This window comes from Eschrichtius robustus, chromosome 12 (assembly GCF_028021215.1).
Source record: "Eschrichtius robustus isolate mEscRob2 chromosome 12, mEscRob2.pri, whole genome shotgun sequence".
Lineage (NCBI taxonomy): Eukaryota > Metazoa > Chordata > Mammalia > Artiodactyla > Eschrichtiidae > Eschrichtius > Eschrichtius robustus.
This window is the reverse complement of record NC_090835.1, coordinates 45,992,141-46,015,352: the sequence shown is the minus strand read 5'-3', so window position 1 is coordinate 46,015,352 and position 23,212 is coordinate 45,992,141. Positions and strand designations below refer to the sequence as shown.

At 37.0% G+C, this 23,212-nt stretch overlaps 1 protein-coding gene across 4 annotated transcripts in view; it reads left to right on the top strand.

Annotated features, from left to right (window-relative positions):
• ULK4 (unc-51 like kinase 4) overlaps positions 1 to 23,212 on the top strand; it is a 540,948-nt gene that overhangs the window by 12,551 nt on the left and 505,185 nt on the right. For 3 of the 4 annotated variants that reach the window (XM_068558236.1, XM_068558235.1, XM_068558232.1), the window contains 11 exons: positions 2,271 to 2,370; positions 4,393 to 4,532; positions 6,837 to 6,999; positions 8,895 to 8,996; positions 9,567 to 9,650; positions 11,303 to 11,378; positions 13,361 to 13,453; positions 15,870 to 15,985; positions 16,134 to 16,203; positions 18,421 to 18,517; positions 22,547 to 22,651. In XM_068558236.1, the coding sequence (XP_068414337.1) occupies positions 4,407 to 4,532; positions 6,837 to 6,999; positions 8,895 to 8,996; positions 9,567 to 9,650; positions 11,303 to 11,378; positions 13,361 to 13,453; positions 15,870 to 15,985; positions 16,134 to 16,203; positions 18,421 to 18,517; positions 22,547 to 22,651 (1,032 nt within the window). In that variant the 5' untranslated portion in view covers positions 2,271 to 2,370; positions 4,393 to 4,406. The remainder of the gene's footprint in view (positions 1 to 2,270; positions 2,371 to 4,392; positions 4,533 to 6,836; positions 7,000 to 8,894; positions 8,997 to 9,566; positions 9,651 to 11,302; positions 11,379 to 13,360; positions 13,454 to 15,869; positions 15,986 to 16,133; positions 16,204 to 18,420; positions 18,518 to 22,546; positions 22,652 to 23,212) is intronic. The other variant, XM_068558233.1, reaches the window with a different exon arrangement.

Sequence of the window (23,212 nt, the reverse complement as noted above, 5' to 3'; positions counted from 1 at the left end):
TTACACTTGGGGCTCATCCCAGTTCAGACCAGCTGCTTCTCAAAAGGGCACAGTAGCCCTCTGTGGTGAGTATTGGCCACAGTATCTCCTGCATTGGCCAGCGCAGGCTGCAGATGGGTGGTTGCGGTGAGGGTGGAGGGTGAGACTGGCAGCCCAGCATCTGGAAGAGTGGGTACTTGGCATGTATTGAGTGTACGGGAGGGTCCGGAGGGTGTGCTGTGGCCAGAATTCTGTCGGGATTTCTGTACCTCTTTTATTTTTTCACTAGGTCCTTCCCTTTTCTGTGCCAGAATCAGTGGAGATCCCTTTAAACTTGCTCACTGAGGGTTCTCCCCATTTTCTCTTGGCCTTATATTAGGAATCTATCACAAGGTGCTCTTCAAATTCTTTCTTGGTTACTCTGATGCTTGGTTTTCTACTCATCTGTCTTCTAAGTCATGTAGATTCATTTTCCTTTATTTTTGTTACAATATGAGCCCACCTAATTGTTCCTAGAGCGTGCCAAATTCCATTTCTTCTTTTTTTTTTTTTTAATATTTATTTATTTATTTGACTGCGCCGGGTCTTAGTTGCGGCACATGGGATTTTTTTTTTTTTTTTTTTAGCTGAGGCATGCAAGATCTAGTTTCCTGACCAGGGATCGAACCCAGGCCTCCTGCATTGGGAGCGTGGAGTCTTAACTGCTGGACCACCCGGGAAGTCCCCAAATTCCATTTCTAAAACAGGGAGCTCTGTATTTCTACTAATTATGGGCCCGTTAGCCTGTGTTGAGTGACAGTAGAATTTGTAATTTTTTTTTTTTTTTTTTTTAAAGAAAATCAGAAAGCAAGGGTGCAAAGCACTTTGGTAAGTTAGTCATCAGGAATTCTGAGTCTTCACGGTTCACACACATTTTTGTGGTTTTAGTTTCTATATTTAATGGGATTTTTAAAGGGAGAAAGCAAAAATCCCAGAAGCAACTTAGCGTTTTTAAATGGACAGCCTTTTGCATCTTTATTGTTGAGTTTTGAATTCACTCTTGTTTTTGGTGCGTAAGTATTCTTATAATCTAATGGAAATGTACATTTTAAGATCAGTATGTTCATTGTAATCATTCCTCTTTTAATAATCTAGGTGAATTGATATTAGAATTCACTAAGAATATGCTTAAAAAGAAAATAGAAGGCTTTGAGAGTTCTTTTAAATATTATAAAAGTAATACACTGTCATCATAGAAAATTTGAGAATATAGAAAACTGAATAGAAGGAAAAAGCAGCATTGTTGTATCACCCGAAGGCAATCACTGTTCTTTTTGGTTTGTTTCTTCTAGTCTTTTTTTCTATGGGCTTTTAAAAAATTTTCTAATCATAGTATTACACAATTTTATTTCTTGCTTTTTTCACTTAACATTATAACATTGTCACTTTTCCATGTTATAAAATTCAACAAATAATGTTGGCCTAATAATAATCATTCATATACAACTTATTTAACTATTATTGTATTATTGAGCCTTTAGGTTATTCTTAAAGGTTTTTTTGGTTTCCTTTAAAATTATTTCTTTTTTCCTGATTATGAAAGTACTGGGTACTTAATATAGGAGATAGAAAATTAGAAGTAGAAAGAATTTAAAAACACGAGTAATTCTACTCATAACAGCAGCTATTTTGATGTATACCTTCTGGTCATTTTTCCTATGAATATTCTTTTGCAATGTTAATTTACACAAATACACAAAACTTTTGTACAAGGTTTTGTTTGTTTTTAAAGACTGTATGTTGAATTAGCATTTTTCCATGTCACCAGCCTTCATAACCATCGTTCTTTTTTTAATCTTTTTTTTTTTTAAGTTATACAATTATTTATTTATTTATTTTTGGCTGTGTTGGGTCTTCGTTTCTGTGCGAGGGCCTTCTCCAGTTGTGGCAAGCCGGGGCCACTCTTCATCGCGGTGCGCGGGCCTCTCATTATCGCGGCCTCTCTTGTTGCGGAGCACAGGCTCCAGACGCGCAGGCTCCGTAATTGTGGCTCACGGGCCCAGCCGCTCCGCGGCATGTGGGATCTTCCCAGACCAGGGCTCGAACCCGTGTCCCCTGCATTGGCAGGCAGATTCTCAACCACTGCGCCACCAGGGAAGCCCCCCATCATTCTTAATGTCTGTATAGAATTCCACTGAATAAATTCCAGTGTTTTCTTATTTATTTCCCAGTTGTGTATTTAGGTGTGTCTTAATAGATGAAAAGATTTAAGAACTTTTTTATTTTAGTGTGAATGCTGTGTGTTTTTATAGGTTCGTCTCACCCATGAAATTAAACACAAGAATATTGTAACTTTTCATGAATGGTATGAAACCAGTAATCATCTCTGGCTAGTCGTGGAACTCTGCACAGGTAAGATCATGTAAGAAGTGCTACGATTGTAGCCACAATATATAGTTTTGAAAAAACATATGATGTAGTTTTTTTTTTTAATAAATTTATTTATTTTTGGCTGTGTTGGGTCTTTGTTGCTGTGCACGGGCTTTCTCTAGTTGTGGCGAGCAGAGGCTACTCTTCATTGCAGTGAGTGGGCTTCTCGTGGCGGTGGCTTCTCTTGTTGCAGAGCACAGGCTCTAGATGCACGAGCTTCAGTAGTTGTGGCACGTGGGTTCAGTAGTTGTGACTCACGGGCTCTAGAGCGCAGGCTCAGTAGTTGTGGTGCACGGGCTTAGTTGCTCTGCAGCATGTGGGATCATCCCGGACCAAGGCTTGAACCCGTGTCCCCTGTTTTGGCAGGTGGATTCTTAACCACTGTGCCACCAGGGAAGCCCTGATGTAGTTTTTGCTATTTTCCATTTTTCTTCTATTACAAATATAAGCAGTGTTGACTACTGAGTACGTTAACTTGAACACCTATTGCTTGATAGATATTAGGGACTGGAAAAGGGCAAAGGTGTTTGGTAAGAGGAAGACATGTAAAATTCAATTTGGGGTTAACTTTACTTTGGTATAAAATAATGCTAAATCACCTACATAACACTTAGAAACATTTTTTAGTGATTATTGATCAAAAAAGCTTTCCCATTCAGTAAAAACAAAGTATTTTAGGTCGGCTAGCTATTAGCTAATTAGTTTATAAAGTGCTTATCTTTTTATTTTTATGCAAAGGATACTTGGCTTTTAAAAACTTAAGCAATATGGAAAAATACAAAGATGAATCAACAAATACCACCACTTAGCAATAATTAGAGATAACATGTTATAGCTCTTGCTTGATATGACTTTCTAGGACTATATACAGGAAGAAAGGTGACTAAATACATAGATACTGTATTATCTGGGCTTTTAGTTTCAGTATCTTTAGGAAAAAATGTAACAAGTACCATGGTTAGTGTACTTCTATTTATACACTGAGTAGTAATAATCATTAAATATTAAGATGAAATGTAATTATTTATAGCTTTATGAATCTTATGTACTGGCACTTAGAATTTAAAACAATCATTAAAGAGGTTATTTGGAATAATAACTTATTTGCATTTTATTTTTCTGAATGAATAGGAGGAGTCTGTGGTTTAATTCCTTTCATGAGATGTACACACTTTTGAGGTGATCTGGGCACTCAACCCGTTTTACTTTTTGCTTCAGCTGTTATTTGTGACCCCTGGCCATTGTAATAGCCTAACTCTAATTTATGCCTGTGTTTGGAATGATTCCTCACCCACCAAACAAAATGAACAAACCCCAAAATACCTCCTACCTTCATTGCACTAATTCTGATTGAACTTTCAGATGCCAGCTAAGACTTCACTTTCTCTGAACTTGACTCCTGTTATAATCTTGACCCTAAAAAAAAAGGTTTGTTTCTGGCACTTAGATGGTAGGAGATGTGAGTGGGACCCTGGTAGGGTATAGAAATGGAATTTGCAGTGTGTCTGCCATTGGCCTTTTATTTCATCAGTGGTGTACGTCAGAGTTTGTGATTTTCTAACTGTTAAGGAAGAGCACCTTTTTTTGCCATGCAGTTCTTGTAGAATGTGACCTAACTTTGCACAGGAGTAAACATAACTGTATTTTGCACAATGTGATTAAAGTGCACAGCTTAGGTTAGTGTTTAACACTAATTTTTGTAGCTGTTTCTTTCCTGAGGGATCTGGAGTGAGAAATCACAGCACCAGAGTGATTCTCCCTTCATCCCACTGGCTTATTTATTGACTCTTACAGTCTGAGCAGTCGTTCTCCCTGAGCTGGCTCTGGAGCATGGAGGTTTCCGTTACGGTGCTTGGACCACTGTTAACATGTATGTTTCCCCTGCCAGACTGTCCAGGTATACTGATTTGATCATGTTTTAATGCTCATGTCCCAGCATGGAACCTCCCAGGGGTACTGTGTAATATTGGTGGGTTAAAGTGGGTGATTTTAATCAACTTGCAGGTGGTTCCTTAGAAATGGTTATTGCTCAAGACGAAAACCTCCCAGAAGATGTTGTAAGAGAATTTGGGATTGACCTGATTACTGGATTACATCATCTTCATCAACTTGGCATTCTCTTTTGTGACATTTCTCCTGGGAAGGTAATTCATGAAAGTTTTGATTTCCTGTTTGTGTTTCAATTTATAGGGCTTCCTCAAAGATGTTTTTATTTTTAGATACAATTTGGATATAGAACATCTTGAAATTTTAAGTTAACATTTTTTTTTAAACAAAAGGAAGTACATAGTACTATACTTTAAGTTCCTATTTAGCTACCTATTGAAGTAGCTTTTAGAAAGTGAAGTCTCCCCTCCTTTCAGGGTTCTTTGAGTAATTATTATTGCTCTTGAGGTATATGGTGAATGATGAGCTCAACAGATCTGTAAAATAAGACTCTTTGCTCTTAAATTATAGTACACAGTTATGAGCCATTATTTTAGTTTGATAATGACATTCTTGGCTATGTACGTATGATTCCTGATATTATGGATCAAATATTTTTCTTTTCTGGTAAAACTGTCCACAACTAAACGTGCTTCAGTGTAGTAGAGTCACAGAACCTGCTTAGAGTCTGAGTCACGTTAACACTGATATTTAGAAGCTGTGTGACCTGGACAAGTTACCCTTTCTCTCTGTACCTTAGTTTTCTTGCCTGTGATATGGAAGTAGATATTTCAGGGAGATTGTGAGGATTATGTATTATATTTAGGTTAAACTTTTAGGACATTTTCTTAGGGATTGTATGTGTTACTGGTCTTAGCTCCTAGTTCTTTTCCTTTGTTAATGTGAACACAATGAAATGAAAAGTTGAATATTTCCGTGTTAAACATTTTTCTAGGCCATCTATATAAGAACCTAATTAAACCTACAAAAAGCTCTGTAAAAATTCTGTATAACAAATAGAAGTTCTTGTTTGAAATATTCATATACTTGTGTCAAGACTATAACCACTTAACTGTATTACAGCCCTGAAAGCAGCTATAGACTATATGTAAATGCATGGGTGTGCCTTTGTTTCAATAAAACTTTATTGACACTGGAATGTCAGTTTCATGTACTTTTCACATGTCAAGAAATATTAGCTTATTTTCAATTTTCTCCAACCGTTCAGAAACATAAAAACCACTCTTAGCTCATGCTTGTACAAGCTTAGAGACTATAACGTGCCAACCTCTGTGTGGGAGCTCTTTAATGAGGTCTAGTATCATCTCTTTATAATCTAGGAGCTTCAGGCTGATAAGGTAACTTTTATTCTAGAACTGGGGTTGGCAGAGTTCCGGCAGGTGACTGTTTCTGTAAATGGAGTTTTACTGGAACCACCCACATCCTTTCACTTATGTATTGTCAGTGGCTGCAGACTTGAATAGTCAGGACAGAAGCCTTACGGCTTGCAAAGTCTAAAATATTTACTAACTTAAAATTTTTATCTGCCCCCTGCCGGTGGTTCTCAAAGTGTGTTCCCTGGACCAGCAGTGTCAGCGTTACCTGGAACTTGTTAGAAATGCAGGTTCTTAGGCCCCACCCCAGACTTGTTGAATCAGGAGCTCTCGGGGTAGGGACTAGTAGTTTTTCTTAACAAGGCCTCCAGGTGCTCAAAAAAAAAGTTTAAAAGTCACTGTTGCAGACTAACTGACATCCTCAGTATTTGTGACTAGAAGTTGAGGGTAAACTTTAAATTGCTTTTAAGGACCAGAAAGCCCCCTGATCCATTGCCAGGGAGGAAGAGATAAAGGTATGATTTCAACAATCAACAGATGACTTCTAATCGCAAATTATATTAGCAGACTTGCGCACTTAACACATGCCAGTCACTGTCGCCCTTTGCATCATGTGTCACCTCAGTCCTTACAACAGTCTGAAGAGTTAAGTATCATTTTTTCCATTGTATAGGTGAAGAGAGAGTTACAAAGGTTAATAAGTAAAGTCTGCAAGTCAGACTGCCAGTAAGTGGTGGACCTAGGGCTCAAATCTAGATCTCTAACTTCAACACCCTAGTCTTAATCCTAAATCATACGTCCTCATTTGAATGAACAACCCCTAGGACAGGTGGGCTTCCAAATCCTCTTTCAATTGTCACTGAGAATAGGTGAGTATAGATTGTTTCATATACTTTCCTCTTTATCTTTACCAAAAGACTGAGGTTTCTCTCTGTGGTTAAATGATGTGTTTTTCATCTACATCTGAGAAGGGACAATTTAATATTTGATTCTATTACTAGTCAAATGTTGGATTTATGTTTCTTTGGCTTCTTTTTTTAAAAAATTGTAAGCATTTAATTTTCTGAGTTGTGATGAAGTAAGAAAACCAATACTCAGAGTTCTCTAGTGAGATTATAAGAGGTACGGATGGAAATGCAAATTGAATAGAATTTGTTTCTAAACACATTTGTTTTTTAACCTTTATAGATACTCTTGGAAGGGCCTGGCACACTGAAGTTTAGTAATTTTTGCTTGGCCAAAGTGGAAGGTGAAAATTTGGAAGAATTCTTTGCATTGGTGGCAGCAGAAGAAGGAGGAGGTGACAGCGGGGAAAATGTACTGAAGAAAAACATGAAAAGTAGAGTCAAAGGTACGTGGAGAGCTTCCAGGTCAGAACTCCAGTTGTGGGCCGCCCAAGTCACGTGTTTAGGAGATAATGTCCACCTTTTATGTTGCCAGTCAAAAAATGTATTAAAAATGATCAGGAGAAGTCTGGATTTATGGATGGTTTTGTCCAGGGCCTAAATTTTCCGTGTGGCTCTAATGCCGTGTAAGACGCAGGGAACCTCTGACAAAGCCTAATCCTTAGCTTTAGCACTGACCACTCATTAGAACATAAGGAGGGGGGTTTTGTCTCCCTTCCTGCTGTATCCTCAGCACTCAGAACAGTGTCTGGCATACACTGGTGGCTCAATAGATACTCAACATTGTTGAGCAGCTGATATTCTGCAAGTCAGGAAGAGTTTTAAGGGTGCGTCCTTGGGAGGTGGTTTTGTCAGTGAGATGGGGCCTGGGCTGTTAGACTGCTGTGCTTGAGGGGAGAGTGTGAAGTCATATTTCTTATACCAGAACTTCTGATAGAAGTGATAAAGATCTTTTTTCCTTAAGTTCCTGGTGTATGTACTTGAGACTTTGGACCACTGAAACTCTGGTACACTCACCAGAAAGCAAAGGGCACTGAGAGAGAGAGTGGCATCCTTGGGCTTGGTAGTCATATGGCCGTGGATGAGAGGAATGAGGGAAAGGGACGGGGAGCAGCAGGTTAACAGAGGTCCCATAAATACGAGCAAGGAAACTGAACTTGCAGGGCCAGTCTTGAAGTAAGATTTCACGCCCAGGAAGAAGGCTTTCTAAATCCCCAAGTGTCATTCCATGGGATGACTGGCATCCTATGAAAATGAGTACTAGGGACTATGCTTTTATATAGAAAACAAGGAGGGCAATATGTTTCAGGAACGTGTATTTGAAATTTTCCCCCTTTCGTAAGGGGAAGAGGGCTGTGTTGTGGAGAAATGTCAGAGTTTCTAGCAGTGACACTCGATTGCTTCTGCACTTAATCTAAGAACAGTCCCCATGATGGGTGCACATTAACCTCTTTTCCAAGGGATTGGTGATTTCTCACCTCATGGTAAGAACATTCTCATTGGAAGATGGGAGACTGTGGGTTTTGGCAAGTGCTCTGTTACTGCCCAGCTCTGTGACTTAGAGGATGTTAGAGTACCTTCCAGGCTTCAGCTGCTCTCATAAGTAAGCAAGGGAGCTTTCTATCTCTAGAATTTGGTATTTCTATGTAATACTAAACTCTGTATCAAGTGTACATGATACACACTAGTGCTGTTCACCAAATAGGTCCTGTTCTGTTCCTCTTCTGTTTACATGGTAGGATTGCATCTTCCCTGCCAAAGCTCACCAAGTGTGCTCAGAAGTGATGCGAGTCTCTCTGGGAATTTTAAGAGCCAGTGTTTAATTTGCTACGTTCTTTGCCCCTGCCTTAGTGATTGAGGAAGCATGGTTGAAATGAAGCCTGGGTCTTGGATGGACTGACTGTGAGGGTCGGGGCCCCTTGGCTGACCTGTGAGGGACGTGTAGTTTCAGTTATAAAGAAACCTGTGTGGTTAAGTCAGTGGGAATTTGGGGTGCTTACTGCTGCATAACTTAACCTATCCTATTCAAAATACTACAACCAAAGGTTCTTTTCTTTCAACTATTTGAATTGTTAATTTAAAAAAAGAATGCACCTCAGTGTGCCACACCTCTTACTCAGGTGAATATTCAAAACCTTTATATTTTTATATATTCTCACATATTCTTGGGAAGTGGGACATTAATATTAGGAAACATTAAAAAAATGTGAAATATGCATGAAATTATATTTATGTGCATGTTCTCCCATCTTTTTTCACCTCACCTGGTCTCTCCTAGGTAGATTTGTGTTGGGAACAGGACAAATGCCTAACAAAGCTGTCGTTTCTCCCTTGTTCTTAGGATCTCTTATCTATACAGCTCCAGAAATTGTGAGGGGTACTGACTTCTCCATTACCAGTGACCTCTGGTCCTTGGGCTGCCTGCTCTATGAAATGTTTTCAGGTGATTACTTTCTGTTTCAGTTTAAAATCAGAGCTGGACACACACACACAAAGGTTACATCTGGAGTTTTCAAAGAGTTTACCTATAAGATGTGAAAAAGCTAGTTTTCCTAAAATTTTCTATGTACTGATTTTGGCTGACTTGCTTGGTGTCTAGGCATATGCAGATTTGTAGGAACTTTTGACATGGAAGTATTTTTCATGATAATCATTTGGAATGTTGAAATATGCCTAACTAATCTGTCTAACTGATTATTAGTAGAAAATCTTGTAAAGGTACCTGTGACTGTGAATTATCAGATGTATCCAGTGGCCCATGTAGCCATTGGATCATGGTTGTCCATAAGTGAATTTTGTATTTGTTAGGATGATAAATTTTGAATTACACAACTATAAAAATATATAGACAGTGTGCCTGGTATGTACTAGGCATTCAATAATTAGTTATTGCTATATACATATTTTTTCCTATAAATTATGCAATCCTGAACTATCTGTAGTTGAGATTTATTAAGAATTATTGGTAACAGCAAACTATTGTTTAATTTTGCAAGTTTTCATATGATTTCAGGAAAACCTCCGTTCTTCTCAGAAAGTTTCTCAGAATTAGTTGAAAAGATTTTTTATGAAGATCCTTTGCCACCTATTCCAAAAGGTAGGATGTTTTTATTATAAATGCAGTTAATTTACTTCTTACGTGGACTAAAGTTGCACTTTTATCCCCAAAGTGTGTTTTTATTGATTCATAACCCCTCAAATTTATATTTTCTAAATAGTCACAAATTGATATTTTTAGAAATTCTAGCATTCCTTTTGCCATTTTAAAAAAGATACTGAAATGGAAAACAAAGTACTAAGACTTTCCCTCATTTAAAAATACAAATTATCTTGTGCTCCTGTATCAAAAGAAGTCTGGTTCAAAGATTTAAGAAACTCAAACTTTTATGTCTTTTTTTGGTGTGTTCATGTGTATGTACCATTTACTTAATATGTAGTCATGTCCCATGTAGTTATTTCTGTTTAGTGCTTGAATGGGAACAAATCAGGCGTTTCTCAGTCCTTATCTTGATGAATCAGAATGCTACCCAGATAAGCTTTTAAAGTCTTTTAAGCTAGATATGGTTGTATTTTTAAAGTGTTGGCAATTTAATCATACAAATTGTGATTAATGTAAGTCTACCATTAACAATTTTAAGAAAAGAAAAAGAAGGTACAAACATAATAAAACACTTTGCTACACACCTCAAAAGATGTGACTCTTAAGTCACAAAGATGAAAACAGGACTTTATGAAAAATAAGGTTGTGAGTTTTTAAAGAAAAAAAATCCTCAGTAATTGAAAGAATAGAAATACAGAATATTTTCAATATTTTAAGAATCATCCTAGGTGAAAAAAAACAAAACTCTCGATATTTTGAAAATGGTCTGTATTTCTTAAAACAAAAAGCATTTCTTTTTTATTAACTTTATTTTAGTTTTTGTAGAAATCAGTCATTCCTATCTCCTATAATGATGACTTCTGATTTTTTGTTGTTGTTGTTTTAAGTACTCATAGTACTGAGTATTGTTTTCTCCTATAAGTTAAAGATTTTTATGTAGGGAAGAGAAATCTGAGAATGAAGATATCAAAGATCTGGTCAAGATACCACTTGGCCTAAGCGTAATTATTTCACAGGGACCTTGATCAGGCTGTGGCCACAGTGCCTGACAGCACCATCTGTTCTGATGGCTTTGGCCATTATCTTCATGGCCACTTCTTTTAATGATAGACTGATAATTTGACCATGGTATGTATCTTTCTTAATATAAAAAGACAAAACACTTGGAGATTAACGGAATTGGAGATTGTCATAATATTGTGATGGTTATTTTCCTGTTAAAAATCTTTAAAATAAAGAGAGATTGCAAGTACTCTCATCATAGTATATTATAAAGCAAAGCTGGTCAAGTTAAGAGAAAATGGTCAGAAAATGAGGCATAATTAATAGTTGAACACCAAGGGTATGAGTTTGTCAAGCTGGTGGTCCTTACTGGGGTTGTTCAGTAAAGAGAAAGTTTAGAGCTTAGTCAGAACTTAGTTTTTGAGATTCATGTTTTTTGTGGTCCAGGGAAAAGTTTTTAATTTTTGTGTCCTGCCCCGCCTAGCCCTCTCCTGGCATTAAATGAAGGCTGTAATTGTTACTATGTATTCAGTGTTCTCTTAAAAATAATTTATGTACTTAAAATACTATTATTATAATGTTGATGCAGGGTGTGTTTTCAGCTACTTATCACTTTTTTTCTTTTTTGGGTATTACTTTGTGTATAGATTCTTCTCATACTAAAGCTTCTTCAGATTTTATTAATTTGCTTGATGGTTTACTTCAAAAAGATCCTCAGAAGAGGTATGTATGGGTAGTACTTTAACATGAATGGAGACTGGAATCCTTTTTTCCTTTAGTGTACTTCTAACACTGTACTGGTCTTAATATAGAAAGAGCTGTTCAAATTATCTTTTTTGAAAAAAAAGAAATCTGAGTTTACATTGAGTGGCTCCTCTCGGTTTACAGGTGCTTTTAATCATGAGGAATTTTAACTCTTTTAATGTAGCAAATAGTTGCCTCATAGGTTGACAGATTTTCTTGTAACTCCCAAATCCAGGAGGTACATTCCCCGCACACCCCCCCTACACGCCCCCCCCCCCGCCGTTGTGGATTTCAGGCTAAAACTGTCTTAGCCTACTCAACTAGGGATGATACTGTCAAGATACTTAATGTAATAACGACTGAGCAGTATTTCAATGCGATGTGATTTATGATAATCCTGTCCTACTGGGAATATCAAGTGACAGGATAATAGACACAGTGTGAATTTTCTGTGTTGCAGGGATGGCAGGAAGTTAGAAATCCTTATGGTGTGGAGTGGGGGAGGGCAGGAGGGAGTGGGGAGTGAAGGGGGGGGTGTCTCCCTGGCCTGGGAGACAAGAGAAGCTAGGTTCTGGTTCTGCCACTAGGTATCTAGGGGTTTTAGGCAAGCATTTAGGGTCTCTGCTTCAGGGTATAAAATTAAGAATAAATTTAGTGTAGCATGTAATGTATCTTCATTAAATATAACTGAAAAACTGCAGAAGAAAATGTTGATTCTCGTATAAGTTGTAAGACACTCCTATGCTTACAATAGAATGCTTTTAGGATCAATGTTATTTTAGTGGATACCTTCCCAGACATATTTGGATAAGATATAAATATACTTAATTTAACTTACTTTATTTAGGACACATTTCCACATATTTATATCCCATATTAAATACTTTTTTTGCATACCTGAGACCACCCCATAATCTAGTTTTTTTCTCTCTCTGTATTTGCTTGGTTATTTTAAATGGCTGCTGAATGTACATGTAATAACCTGTAATAACAGCATTGAGAGTTTTCTTGATTTAGAATATCATATACACTGACTGCTACAGTAATATCCTGCTATTTTTTTTGTTGTTGTTCACTTAGGCAGTTATCACCTTTGGATAATTTTCTTAAGGTGGGGTTGCTGGTCAAAAGCTAAGAACATTAAAAAGTTTGACACATTTGCTGCATCCTGGGAACACGAGTGGGTTTATACCTCCAGCGTTAGAAATTTCCTTCCCCCCCATTGTTACCTACAATGGGTTTTGTTGATCTTATAAATTTTTGCTAAACTAATGGATGAAAAAAAGTCCATTTTATTGGTAATTTTAATTGTTAGTGAATTTTAGGAGCCCTTTGTATAAAAGGAATATTATATGTGGTTGCAAATTCTCTCTTTAACGTTTGTGTTTTAATTTTGATCAAGGTAGTTTTTATTTCAGTATGGAAATTTTGAACGATTAAATGAATCAGATACAAATTACTTTTTTGTTTTAAAATTTTAGTCGAGCTTAATCATTCTGAGTTTGAGTATACCTCAGGTATAATCTATTTTATTTATTTATTTATTTTTTGGCCGCCTGTGCGGCATGCGGGATCTTAGTTCCCCAACCAGGGATCAAACCCGTGCCCCCTGCAGTGGAAGCATGGAGTCCTAACCCCTGGACTGCCAGGGAAGTCCCCTCAGGTATAATCTACTAGTAGTAAAATTTGATGCTTTGATAGTGAGTCTGGGTTTTAGATATGGCCTGAAGTCATTTTAAAGTGGGTGAACTAGTTAGATAACGTTTTGACTTCTAAAGAGAAGCGTGACTCTGGGTAGTCATGAGGTTGATAATCTTGTTTATTTCTGAATGAAGTTCTAAAAGTGAAGTTCCAAAAAGAATGTGTGAAACAAATCTGATATATGTAACTGGGGCATGTCCTGGGAATTCTCCATGGTAAATCATGTTAAAATAGATTTTTAACATTTATGTTTTATAAAGATTAACGTGGGCAGGACTACTGCAGCATTCATTTTGGAAGGATGCTTTCACTAGAAAAGATCAGGACTCAAGCACCGAGGATTCCAGCGTCAGGTAGTATAAGCTTATTTTTGTGTGTGGGGCATGGTTATTAAACACTTGTACCCTTGCTATTCTATTTTTGCAGCATCAATGACATGCATTTCTATGCCTTCATAATAGGAGAAAATCAAACATGTGTTTAAGGGTTGCTTAAAGAGTTTAGTCATGACATTTTGTGTTCTTGATTTTGCTCATTTTCTGGTCAGTTGTTTATCCAGGCAGGGATTTAGTATGGTCGTCATTAGTTGTGTTCAGCTGGCTTCCCACCTTGTCAGCACATGGTAGGATCTCATTTCCCCTTTCAAGTTAGGTGCAGTCATGTGACTTGCTTTGGCTAATAAAATGTGAGCAGAAGTGACCTGTGTTATTTCTGGATAGAAACTCAAAGAGCCACTGTGTGATGTGCCACATTTCTTTCTCTTGATGAGGTAATTGGGAAGAAAATGTCCAAGTGGAGTTGCTGTCAGGCTGGGTCTTTAGTGACCATGATGAGCATAGCTTTCCTGCCAGCCTTCAGTGGCTATGTGCACGAGTGAGACACAAAGCTAGGAGATTCTGAGTTCTAGGATTTGTGCATTATGTGTTACCACAGCACAACCTAGTTCATCCTGACTAATCCACTTTTATTATAAAATCTTTTTAGCCCAGGACAGTTATAAAAGTGATGGTATTTTCAAAAAATTAATTAACTAATTTATTTTTGGCTGTGTCGGGTCTTAGTTGTGTGTGGCATGTGGGATCTTTCATTGCGGTGTGCAGGCTTCTCTCTAGTTGTGGTGCACGGGCTCAGCAGTTGTGGTGCCTGGGCTTAGTTGCCCCACGGCATGTGGGATCTTAGTTCCCTGATCAGGGATTGAACCTGCGTCCCCTGCGTTGGAAGGTGGGTTCTTAACCACTGGACCACCAGGGAAGTCCCAAAGTGATGGTATTTTGAAAAGAACAAGGTGAGAAGTAGATGAATAGAGGCAAAGTCCAGATAATTGACTCCCCCTCTCCTCCATTCATTCGTTGGTAAGTGGTTGTCTGATTCTTAATTTTAATCTTGTAAATTCAGTGTATTGGATAGAGAAGTCTGAATTCTATTTAAGGTCTCTCCCAAACTTCGGTTTCTGTGATCCATTGAGCTTCAACTGTGTTTTCACATTGTATTAGACTCTCTGAAAAGTACAGAAAGCTGGGCTTAGGACCTGGTCCATCAGTGTCAGCAAATCCCAGGACACCTTTCACCTTAGTTTGTCATCTTCCTTTTAATCTGTATGCCTTTTATTTCTTTTTCTTGCCTTACTTCCCTTGCTGGGACTTTTTCGGTAAGGTAATGAATGAGGAGTGATGAAAATGAACACATTGCCTGGTTTCTGATTTTAGAATGAAAGTATTCAGCCTTTACTTGTTAAATATGATGAGCTGGAGGTTTTGGTAGCTTCCCCTTTTCAGTTTGAATGAATGTTGAATTTTGTCATTCTTTCTGTATCAGTTGATATGATCATGTGGTTTTTCTTCTTTAGACTCTCATTATGGACTCTTACATAAATTGGTTTTCATATATTGAGGCAGCCTTGCCTTCCCACAGTAAACCCCACTTAGTCATGGTGTATTACAGTTTTTATGTCTTGATGGATGTGTTTGGGACCAAGTAGCAGTAGGACAAGGAGAGAGGAGAAAAAAGAGAACAGAGCAACAGGGATTTGCTTCACATTCTTGGGGTCATAACTCTCTGGCTAGAGAAGAGAATGTTCCTCCTTCAGGATTTTAGGCACTGGCCAGAAGCGGCTATTGTCCCCTGTAGCTGCTGCAGGATTACCTGCAGGCTGGGGAAGGACAAAATGGAAAAAGAAAAAGCAAAAGAACAAACAGAAAACTAGGGCGTTTCCACTGCTCTGACCCTTAGGGGTCCCCTTTCCTGTTCCTTGGAACAGAAATAGAGGGCTTCTCTTGGGGCTCCTGTCTGTACTCACTGCTTTTGAGTCCAGGTCGAACAATACTGGAAGGGAAAAAATAAAAGGGAAACTCACTACTGGTTCACTGATACCTTGAGTTCTGGTTTACTTCTCCGATCTGCCTGCTGTTACTTATTTTTCAGGGATAAGGTTTATAGGCTTCTTAGCACAATACCTAGCATGTAGTAAGTGCTCATTTTAGCTCCTCAATGAAAAATATTACTTTTCTAACTCACTAGTTGTTTTTTTTTCTGGCCACGCCACACAGCTTGCAGGATCTTAGTTCCCCGACCAGGGATTGAACCCGGGCCCTGGCAGTGAAGGAGTGGAGTCCTAACCACTGGACCGCCAGGGAACTCCCTCTAACTCAATAGTTTTGCCAAATGTCCTGTGCAGTTTAAGTATCTTTTCCAACCTCTTGTTTGACAGAGAAAACTCTACAGAAAGCTCAGTAGTAAGCTTGATTGTGTTGGGTTTCTGTTGTTGAACAGCAGAAACCTGGAGTATTCTGGGTCACAAGATGCCAAGGAGCTTCTGAAGAGCCCTCATTGTGGACAAGCAAAAGGGGAGAACAGTGGTCAGCAGCTCAGTCACGCCTTCAGAGTAGGTGAGCTTTCATTTGGCACTACTGAACTCAGAATGCTATTTCTGAGAGTTCCTAATTTGTGTTACCTTTCTGTTTAAATCTCTGTATACGTCGTGCCCTGCTCATATTTTTGTTCATTGATGGATATTGTTTTACCTTCCTGCCACAGAAAATCCATCTGAGTTGCGGCCTAAGAGCACTCTTGGGGGTCAATTGAATGAGTCCATGTTTCTTCTCAGGTATGTAAAATGACAGAGCAGTAAGGGATCCATGGGAGATGAAAGTGAAATCTTCTTAAAGTGTCTGTTGTCTGGCTGGTAAACCATGTTACACAGAAATAAAGGACAGGGATAAATGCAAATTCCACTCTCTCTACTTTCAAAGTTACTGTTAAGTGCTGGCCAATGGAATGTAGACTTTGTTATGTATTTTTAAAAAATTTTAACCAAACCACCTTATTTTTCCTATTATAAGGGTTAATTAAAACTCTTTAATTTTGTACTTCTACTTCAAATAAAATTGAATTTAAAATTTCAGAACTCCAGCTTTATTTAGATAAAGACTTATAGAAAAAGAACAGGTTGTGTTTTTATTTAAATGTCGTTTTATCTGGGAGGCTTAATATTTGCAATCATTGAAATAATAAAATCAGATTGGTATTTAAAGTGATTAAGACCAGTGTATTTAAAATTTTATTAATGTGTAAATATTGTGTTATATTTTATTTATAGTTTTAGTCTCATAGAGAAATAGTTTAATTTCATGACATAGGGGTTATAATGATAAACTAAAATTTCCTGGTTTGTTTTACCCATATTTAAATATAAAGCATGTTAAATTTATTTATATATATCTTAGGCATTTTAAGTTCAGTTTTTAAAAAAGAATTTTGTACAATCTCTGGTATATTTTATGACCTAAGTAAGTCCTTGTTTAATGAATGAATAAAAAGGCAAGTAAATGAAGGAGGGGTCATATTTGGAAATTTGAAGGAATTCATCAAAAGAGACCATAATGATCTGAATGGAAGAATTTCTTAAAATGCAGAAAACTCAAAATCAGAGACCTGGGTGTAATGGAGTGGTTCACAGAGTATGGCAGCCATTGATAAGTGTAGGAGGAATCATTAAAAATAGATGCAGAATATAACTTGTTGCTTAAGTAGGTACCAAGGTAATTTTCCATTTCAAACATTTTATGAAATAAAATTGTAAACATTGTCTATGCTTTGTAGAATATCTGTTCTATTTTATTAATCCTGCCTAGATCAGCAGACATTAAAAAAATAAAATCTGTTTTTTTAGGTTTCTGGTTAAAACAGAAAATACTGGATATAGCATAGAAGCTCCAAATAAAAAAAAACAATTACCCAGGAAATTACTTTGAAAACAGTTTTTTTTTTTAAAACTTGTTTTATTGCAGTATAACAGAAATACATGCAGTTTGGGAAAAGAAAAATTGCTCACTTGTAATTTTTGTTAAATTAATGATGTAAATACTCTCTTAATGGTTAATCTTAAGCTACCAACAGTTTGACACTTGACTCACAAATTCCTGTTTAACAATTGGCCCTCATGAACTAGGGTGAACCAGCTTTAGCACACCACTGCAACATGTATACAGAAAAATGTACAGATCATTAGTTTATAGCTCATTGTATATCAGCAAAGTGAACACACCTACCACCCTGGTCAGTAAATATAATTATACCTTTCTTTCTTCCTTAAAGGTGACCACTGTCCTAACTTCTAACACCATAGCTAACTTACTTTTGGGATTTATTTTATTTTATTTAAGGGTGATTTATTTTACTTAAGGGTGGCAGTGGGAATAGTCATAGATTTCTAATACAAACCAAATACAGAAATCAAACAACCATAAGAATAATGAAAATCTAAATATGAAAAGCTAATCTTTTAGGAGAAAAATAAGGAGACTATCTTTTTTTTTTTTTTTCCAGTGGTAATGGATATGTAAGGATATTGACAACAACATTAGAATAGCAGAGGAATTGAAAATGCTATGCATTGATCAATGGGAAACTAGCTAAATTAATTATATTGCATATATACAATAAAATACCATGAAGAAAGCAAACACATATATAGTCTTTGGTTGAACCATATACCATTCTAAGTGCTCTACATTACATATACTATCTCACATAATTTCCCAACAATACTACTACTAGCCCATTTTGCATATGAGACAAGAAGTTAAGTAACATGCCCAAGATGACACATATATATATATTTTTTTCTATATCATAATATTGACATTAAAAAAATTAGTGTCATAAACACAAATCAGAGTTTAAAGTTTTTAAAATCTAACGAGATCACATAGAATCATCATATTCTACCGTTTTTCATGAGACGTGTTTTTTAACCCAGAAAATAGTAAACAGGATAAAGTTTCTGAAATGTGAGTAATGTTAACTGGTGTGCATTTTTCAGTTCCCGTCCTACTCCAAGAACCAGCACTGCAGTGGCATTAAATCCTGGTGAGGCTATGACTGAAAATTCACCACAGAAGACTTCTCCCTTGACCAAGGTAAGCAGAGATGGAATTTTCTTTTTTCTTTTTACGTAGGGTACAGAGACTCAGAAGAATAATTGCAAGTTAATCTCTGAACTATGTTTCTAATTGCAAAATTTACAACTAAGTCATCTTCCTTGATTATCACTGGTTTTTCTAGTAAGTACTCCTAAGAGAGAGGTGCTTCATAGGTGTTTTTTTGATAACAGCTTTGTTGAGATAATTGACACACCATATAATTCACCCATTTAAGGTGTATAATTCAGGGGCTTTTAGCGTAGTCACAGAGTTATGCGGTCATCAGCACAGTCAATTTTAGAATGCTCATCATTCCGCAAAGAAGCCCTGTACTCATTAGCAGTCACTCCTGTTTTCTTCCAGTTTCTCTACCCTCTTGCCTGAGGCAACCACTCATCTACTTTCTGTCTCTATAAATATGCCTATCCCAGACATTTCATATAAATGGGATCATACAATATGTGATCTTTTGTGACTGGCTTTTTTCACTTAACGTAATGTTTTTAAGATTCATCCAAATTGTACCATGTATCAATACTATATTCCTTTTTACTGCCCAATAATATTCTGTTGTATATACCACATTTTATTTTTTCATTCATCCATTTGTGGACATTTGGATGGGTTTCCCCTTTTGGCTATTCTGAATGATGCTGCATTGAGCATTTGTGTACATCTTTGTGTGGGTGTGTGTACTATGCTGCATCATATGGTAACTGTTTAACCTTTTGAAGAACTGCCAAATTGTTTTCCAAAGCAGCTGTACCATTTTACATTCTCAGCACCAGTGTATGAGGGTTCCAATTTTTGCACATCCTCACCAAAACTTTTTATTATGTCTTTTAAAAAAGTGTGGTAAAATACACATTACATAAAATTTACCTTTTTAACTATTTTTAAGTGTACAGTTTGGTGGCATTAAGTACATTCACACTGTTATGTAACCATCACCACTATCCATTCCCCCCTCCCCTCAACCCCAACCCCTGGCAACCACTGTTCTACTTTCTGCTTCTATGAATTTGCCTAGTAGCCTTATATAAGTGGAATCATACAATATTTGTCCTTTTGTATCTGGCTTATTTCACTTAGCATAATGTCTTCATGATCCATCCATGTTGTAGCGTGTATCAGGAATTTCATTCCTTTTTAAGTCTGAATAATATTCCATTGTGTGTATGTACCAATTTATTAATTCATCTTTCGATGCACACTTGGGATGCTTCAACCTTTTGGTTACTGTGAATAGTGCTGCATTGTCTCTTTTTGGTTACAGCCATCCTAGTAGGTGTGAAATTATATCTCACTGGAGTTTTAATTTTCATTTCCCTGTTGGCTAATGATGTTGAGCATCTTTTCATGTGCTTATTGGCCATTTGTATATTTTCTTTGGAAGAATGTCTATTCAAACCTTTTGCCCATTATTGAGTTGTAGGAATTCTTTATATATTATAGATATATGATTTATAAACATTTTCTCCCGTTCTGTGAATTGTCCTTTCACTTTCTTGATGGTGTACTTTGGAGCACAGAAGTTTTAAATTCTGATGTAGACCAAATTATCTTTTTCGTGTGTTTGTTGTTGCCTGTGTACTCTTGGTGACATAACTAAGAAACAGTTGCCTACTCTAAGGTCATGAAGGTTTATTTCTATGCTTAGCTCTTACATTTAGGTCTGTAATCGATTTTGAGTTAATTTTTGCATATGGCATGAGGTAGGGGGTCCAGCTTCTTTGTTTTGCATGTGGATATCCAGTTGCCTCAGCACCGTTTGTTGAGAAGGCTCTTCTTTCCCCAAGACATTAAATAATGTCTTGGAATTCTTGTTGAATATTAATTAACTATAAATGTGAAGGTTTACTTCTGGGCTCTCAGTTCTATTCCATTGATCGATATGTCTTTTGTCATGCTACTAGCACAGTGTCTTAATTGCTGTGGCTTTTTAGTAAGTTTTGAAATTAGGAAGTATGATTCCTGACTTTGTTCTTTTTCAAAGTTTTTTGTTTTTGGCTGTTCTGGGTCTTTTGCATTTCCATATGAATTTTAGGATCAGTTCGTCAGTTTCTGCAAAGAAGCCAGCTGGGATTGTGACAGCAATTGTGTTGAATCTCTAGGTCAATTTGAGGAGTATCGCCATGCTAACAATATAAAGTTTTCTTCCACAAACATGGGATGTCTTTCTATGTATTTAGGTATTCTTTAATTTCCTTCAATCATAGTTTTTTTGAATGCAGAAATATTTTGAAGTAAAAAATTTACCAAGTTATCTTTTATTGTACTTATTGCAGTTGTTGCTGTATTTTTTATGTAATGTGAAATGCATTCGAACCATGTGAAACTTAATTTTGTATTGAAATGAAATGTAACTAGGTTGTAATAAAATCTCACTGCGCTAATAATTGTTTGGTTATATGTGAGAAAATCAGTGTAAAAGTAAAAAATGCATTCTGAAATGCGATAGATGTTGAATTTCTTCTGCCAGATGTTTATTGTATGTAATCATTTTATTGAGAATATTTAAGCACTAATTATATAAGTAAGGGAGCTTATGTTTTATAATTTTTAAAAATAAATTTCTAAGTTTGTTTACTAGCTGCGTTGGGTCTTTGTTGCTGCGCATGGGCTTTCTCTAGTTGTGGCGAGCAGGGGCTTCTCTTGTTGCGGAGCATGGGCTCTAGAGCACAGGCTCAGTAGTTGTGGCGCACGGGCTCAGTTGCCCCGCAGCATGTGGGATCTTCCCGGACCAGGGCTCGAACCCGTGTCCCCTGCATTGGCAGGCGGAGTCTTAACCACTGCGCCACCAGGGAAGCCCCTGTTTGTTCATTTTTAAACAAGGGAACATAATTTTATCACTTAATTTTTTCATTTAATATGTAAGACCTCCTTGCAATTTTTGATTACTTAGTTTAGTCCTGAGCATTTTATTTAACAGCTTATTTTTTGCCATTGTGAATGGGATATTGTATTTTTATAAACTGTTTTTGTGCATATATTCACTTTATGTATATGAAATTAATTTTTACATATAATTTTCTAATTGGTCTACTTTACTCATTTTTAGATTATTGTAAAGGTTTTTCAGTTGACTTCATTTCGGCTTTTCTTTCAAGTTTATCTGTTTTGAAAGTCCATGTTCTTAAATTTTTTTTAACACATTTTTTACAAAAGTTCCTCACTTATTCTTCATGTGTTTTTAATATGTCTGTGTTCTAAGTTGAAGAAGGGTTGTTGTGGTTTCCAGGAACTTTGTTAGCTAATTATTCTGTCCCTTACCTTAGTTTTGGATCATTTCTTTTTCTACTTATCTTTCACTTCACTGATTTGATTTTCTGGTTAGCATTTTTTCGGTCAAAGTTTCAGTGGAAGTTCTTAATGCATAAATCCTCTTTTTTTTTTTTCTGATGTGAAATACTAAGGCATAGCACTAGGAATAAAAATTAAGTTTAAGGAGAGCACAAAGAAACATCTTGAATAACTGATGGGGAACATCTAGTTATTCATTTTCATTATGTGTCAATTCCACTTTAACTAGGATTTGTAAAGATATGGGTGTTTAATACTTATATAACAGGTCAGTACATCAGCTTGAAATTTTTTTATGATGTAATTTAAACTTCATATTGAATATTCTGTAAAGCAGAAATCAGCTGATTAAGTTTTGGTAGATGAAAGATAACAACCATGCTGGTAATTGAAAGACCAATTTGTCTCATCATAGTTTAGAACATCAAACTACAGAAGATCTGTTTTCTAGTTCTAACCAGCGTCGTGGTAAACACGAGCAACTCAGTTACTTTCTCTGAGCCTTGTTTTTTTCATCTGTAAAAATGGGAAAATGATACACCAGATTTAGGATTTTTGTGAAGATCAGATGAGACTGTCTGTGGAAGCATTTTGAATAGCAGTGGAGGTCCATTGATACAGGTGACCTTTTTCCTTGGAGTCTACTCAGCGTCTTACTAGCTCCGTCTCTTAAAGCTTTTCACTAGTCACAGAAACTGGGCCTAATTTTTGTTCTTGTTTCAGATTATAAGTGGACACCTGAGTCAGCAGGAACTGGAGTCCCGGATGAGAGAGCTTATCTACACAGACTCAGATCTTGTCATCACCCCAATTATTGACAATCCGAAGGTGCGGGAAGGCACCCTAACAACCGAGGGCTGAAATCTGGGTGATGTTTTCATTCCCAGTATTCTTTGCCTTATTTTCCTTTTTAAAAAAAATTTATTTATTTCTTTTTTGGCCACGCTGCATGCGGGATCTTAGTTCTCCGACCAGGGATTGAATCCACGCCCCCTTTCAGTGGAAGCACAGAGTCTTAACCGCTGGACCACTAGGGAAGTCCCTTCTTTGCCTTATTTTCTCTCCTGTTCTTGTTGTCGTCTGCTTTTCTTTCTTTCCTGCCGTGTGTCTACATTCCTAACCCTCACCCTTTCTGTAACCCTCTCCTCTTCCTGCATCACCCTCTCTTTCACTGGAAGGGTAAGTTTTCTTCCCCCTTTGCAGCACCTCTGCCTGTCAGTACATGAGCTGGAGAGTGGCTGCTGACTTCTAGACCTCAGACCTTAGCCTCAGTCCCTTCATTTCTCCATACTTACCTAGGTGAATTACTCCAGACATTCTCCTCGCTGATGTGTTGTGAGGGCAGATGTCAGAGAGCAGCACTCACCAGACTGGGGTGGTGGGCAGATC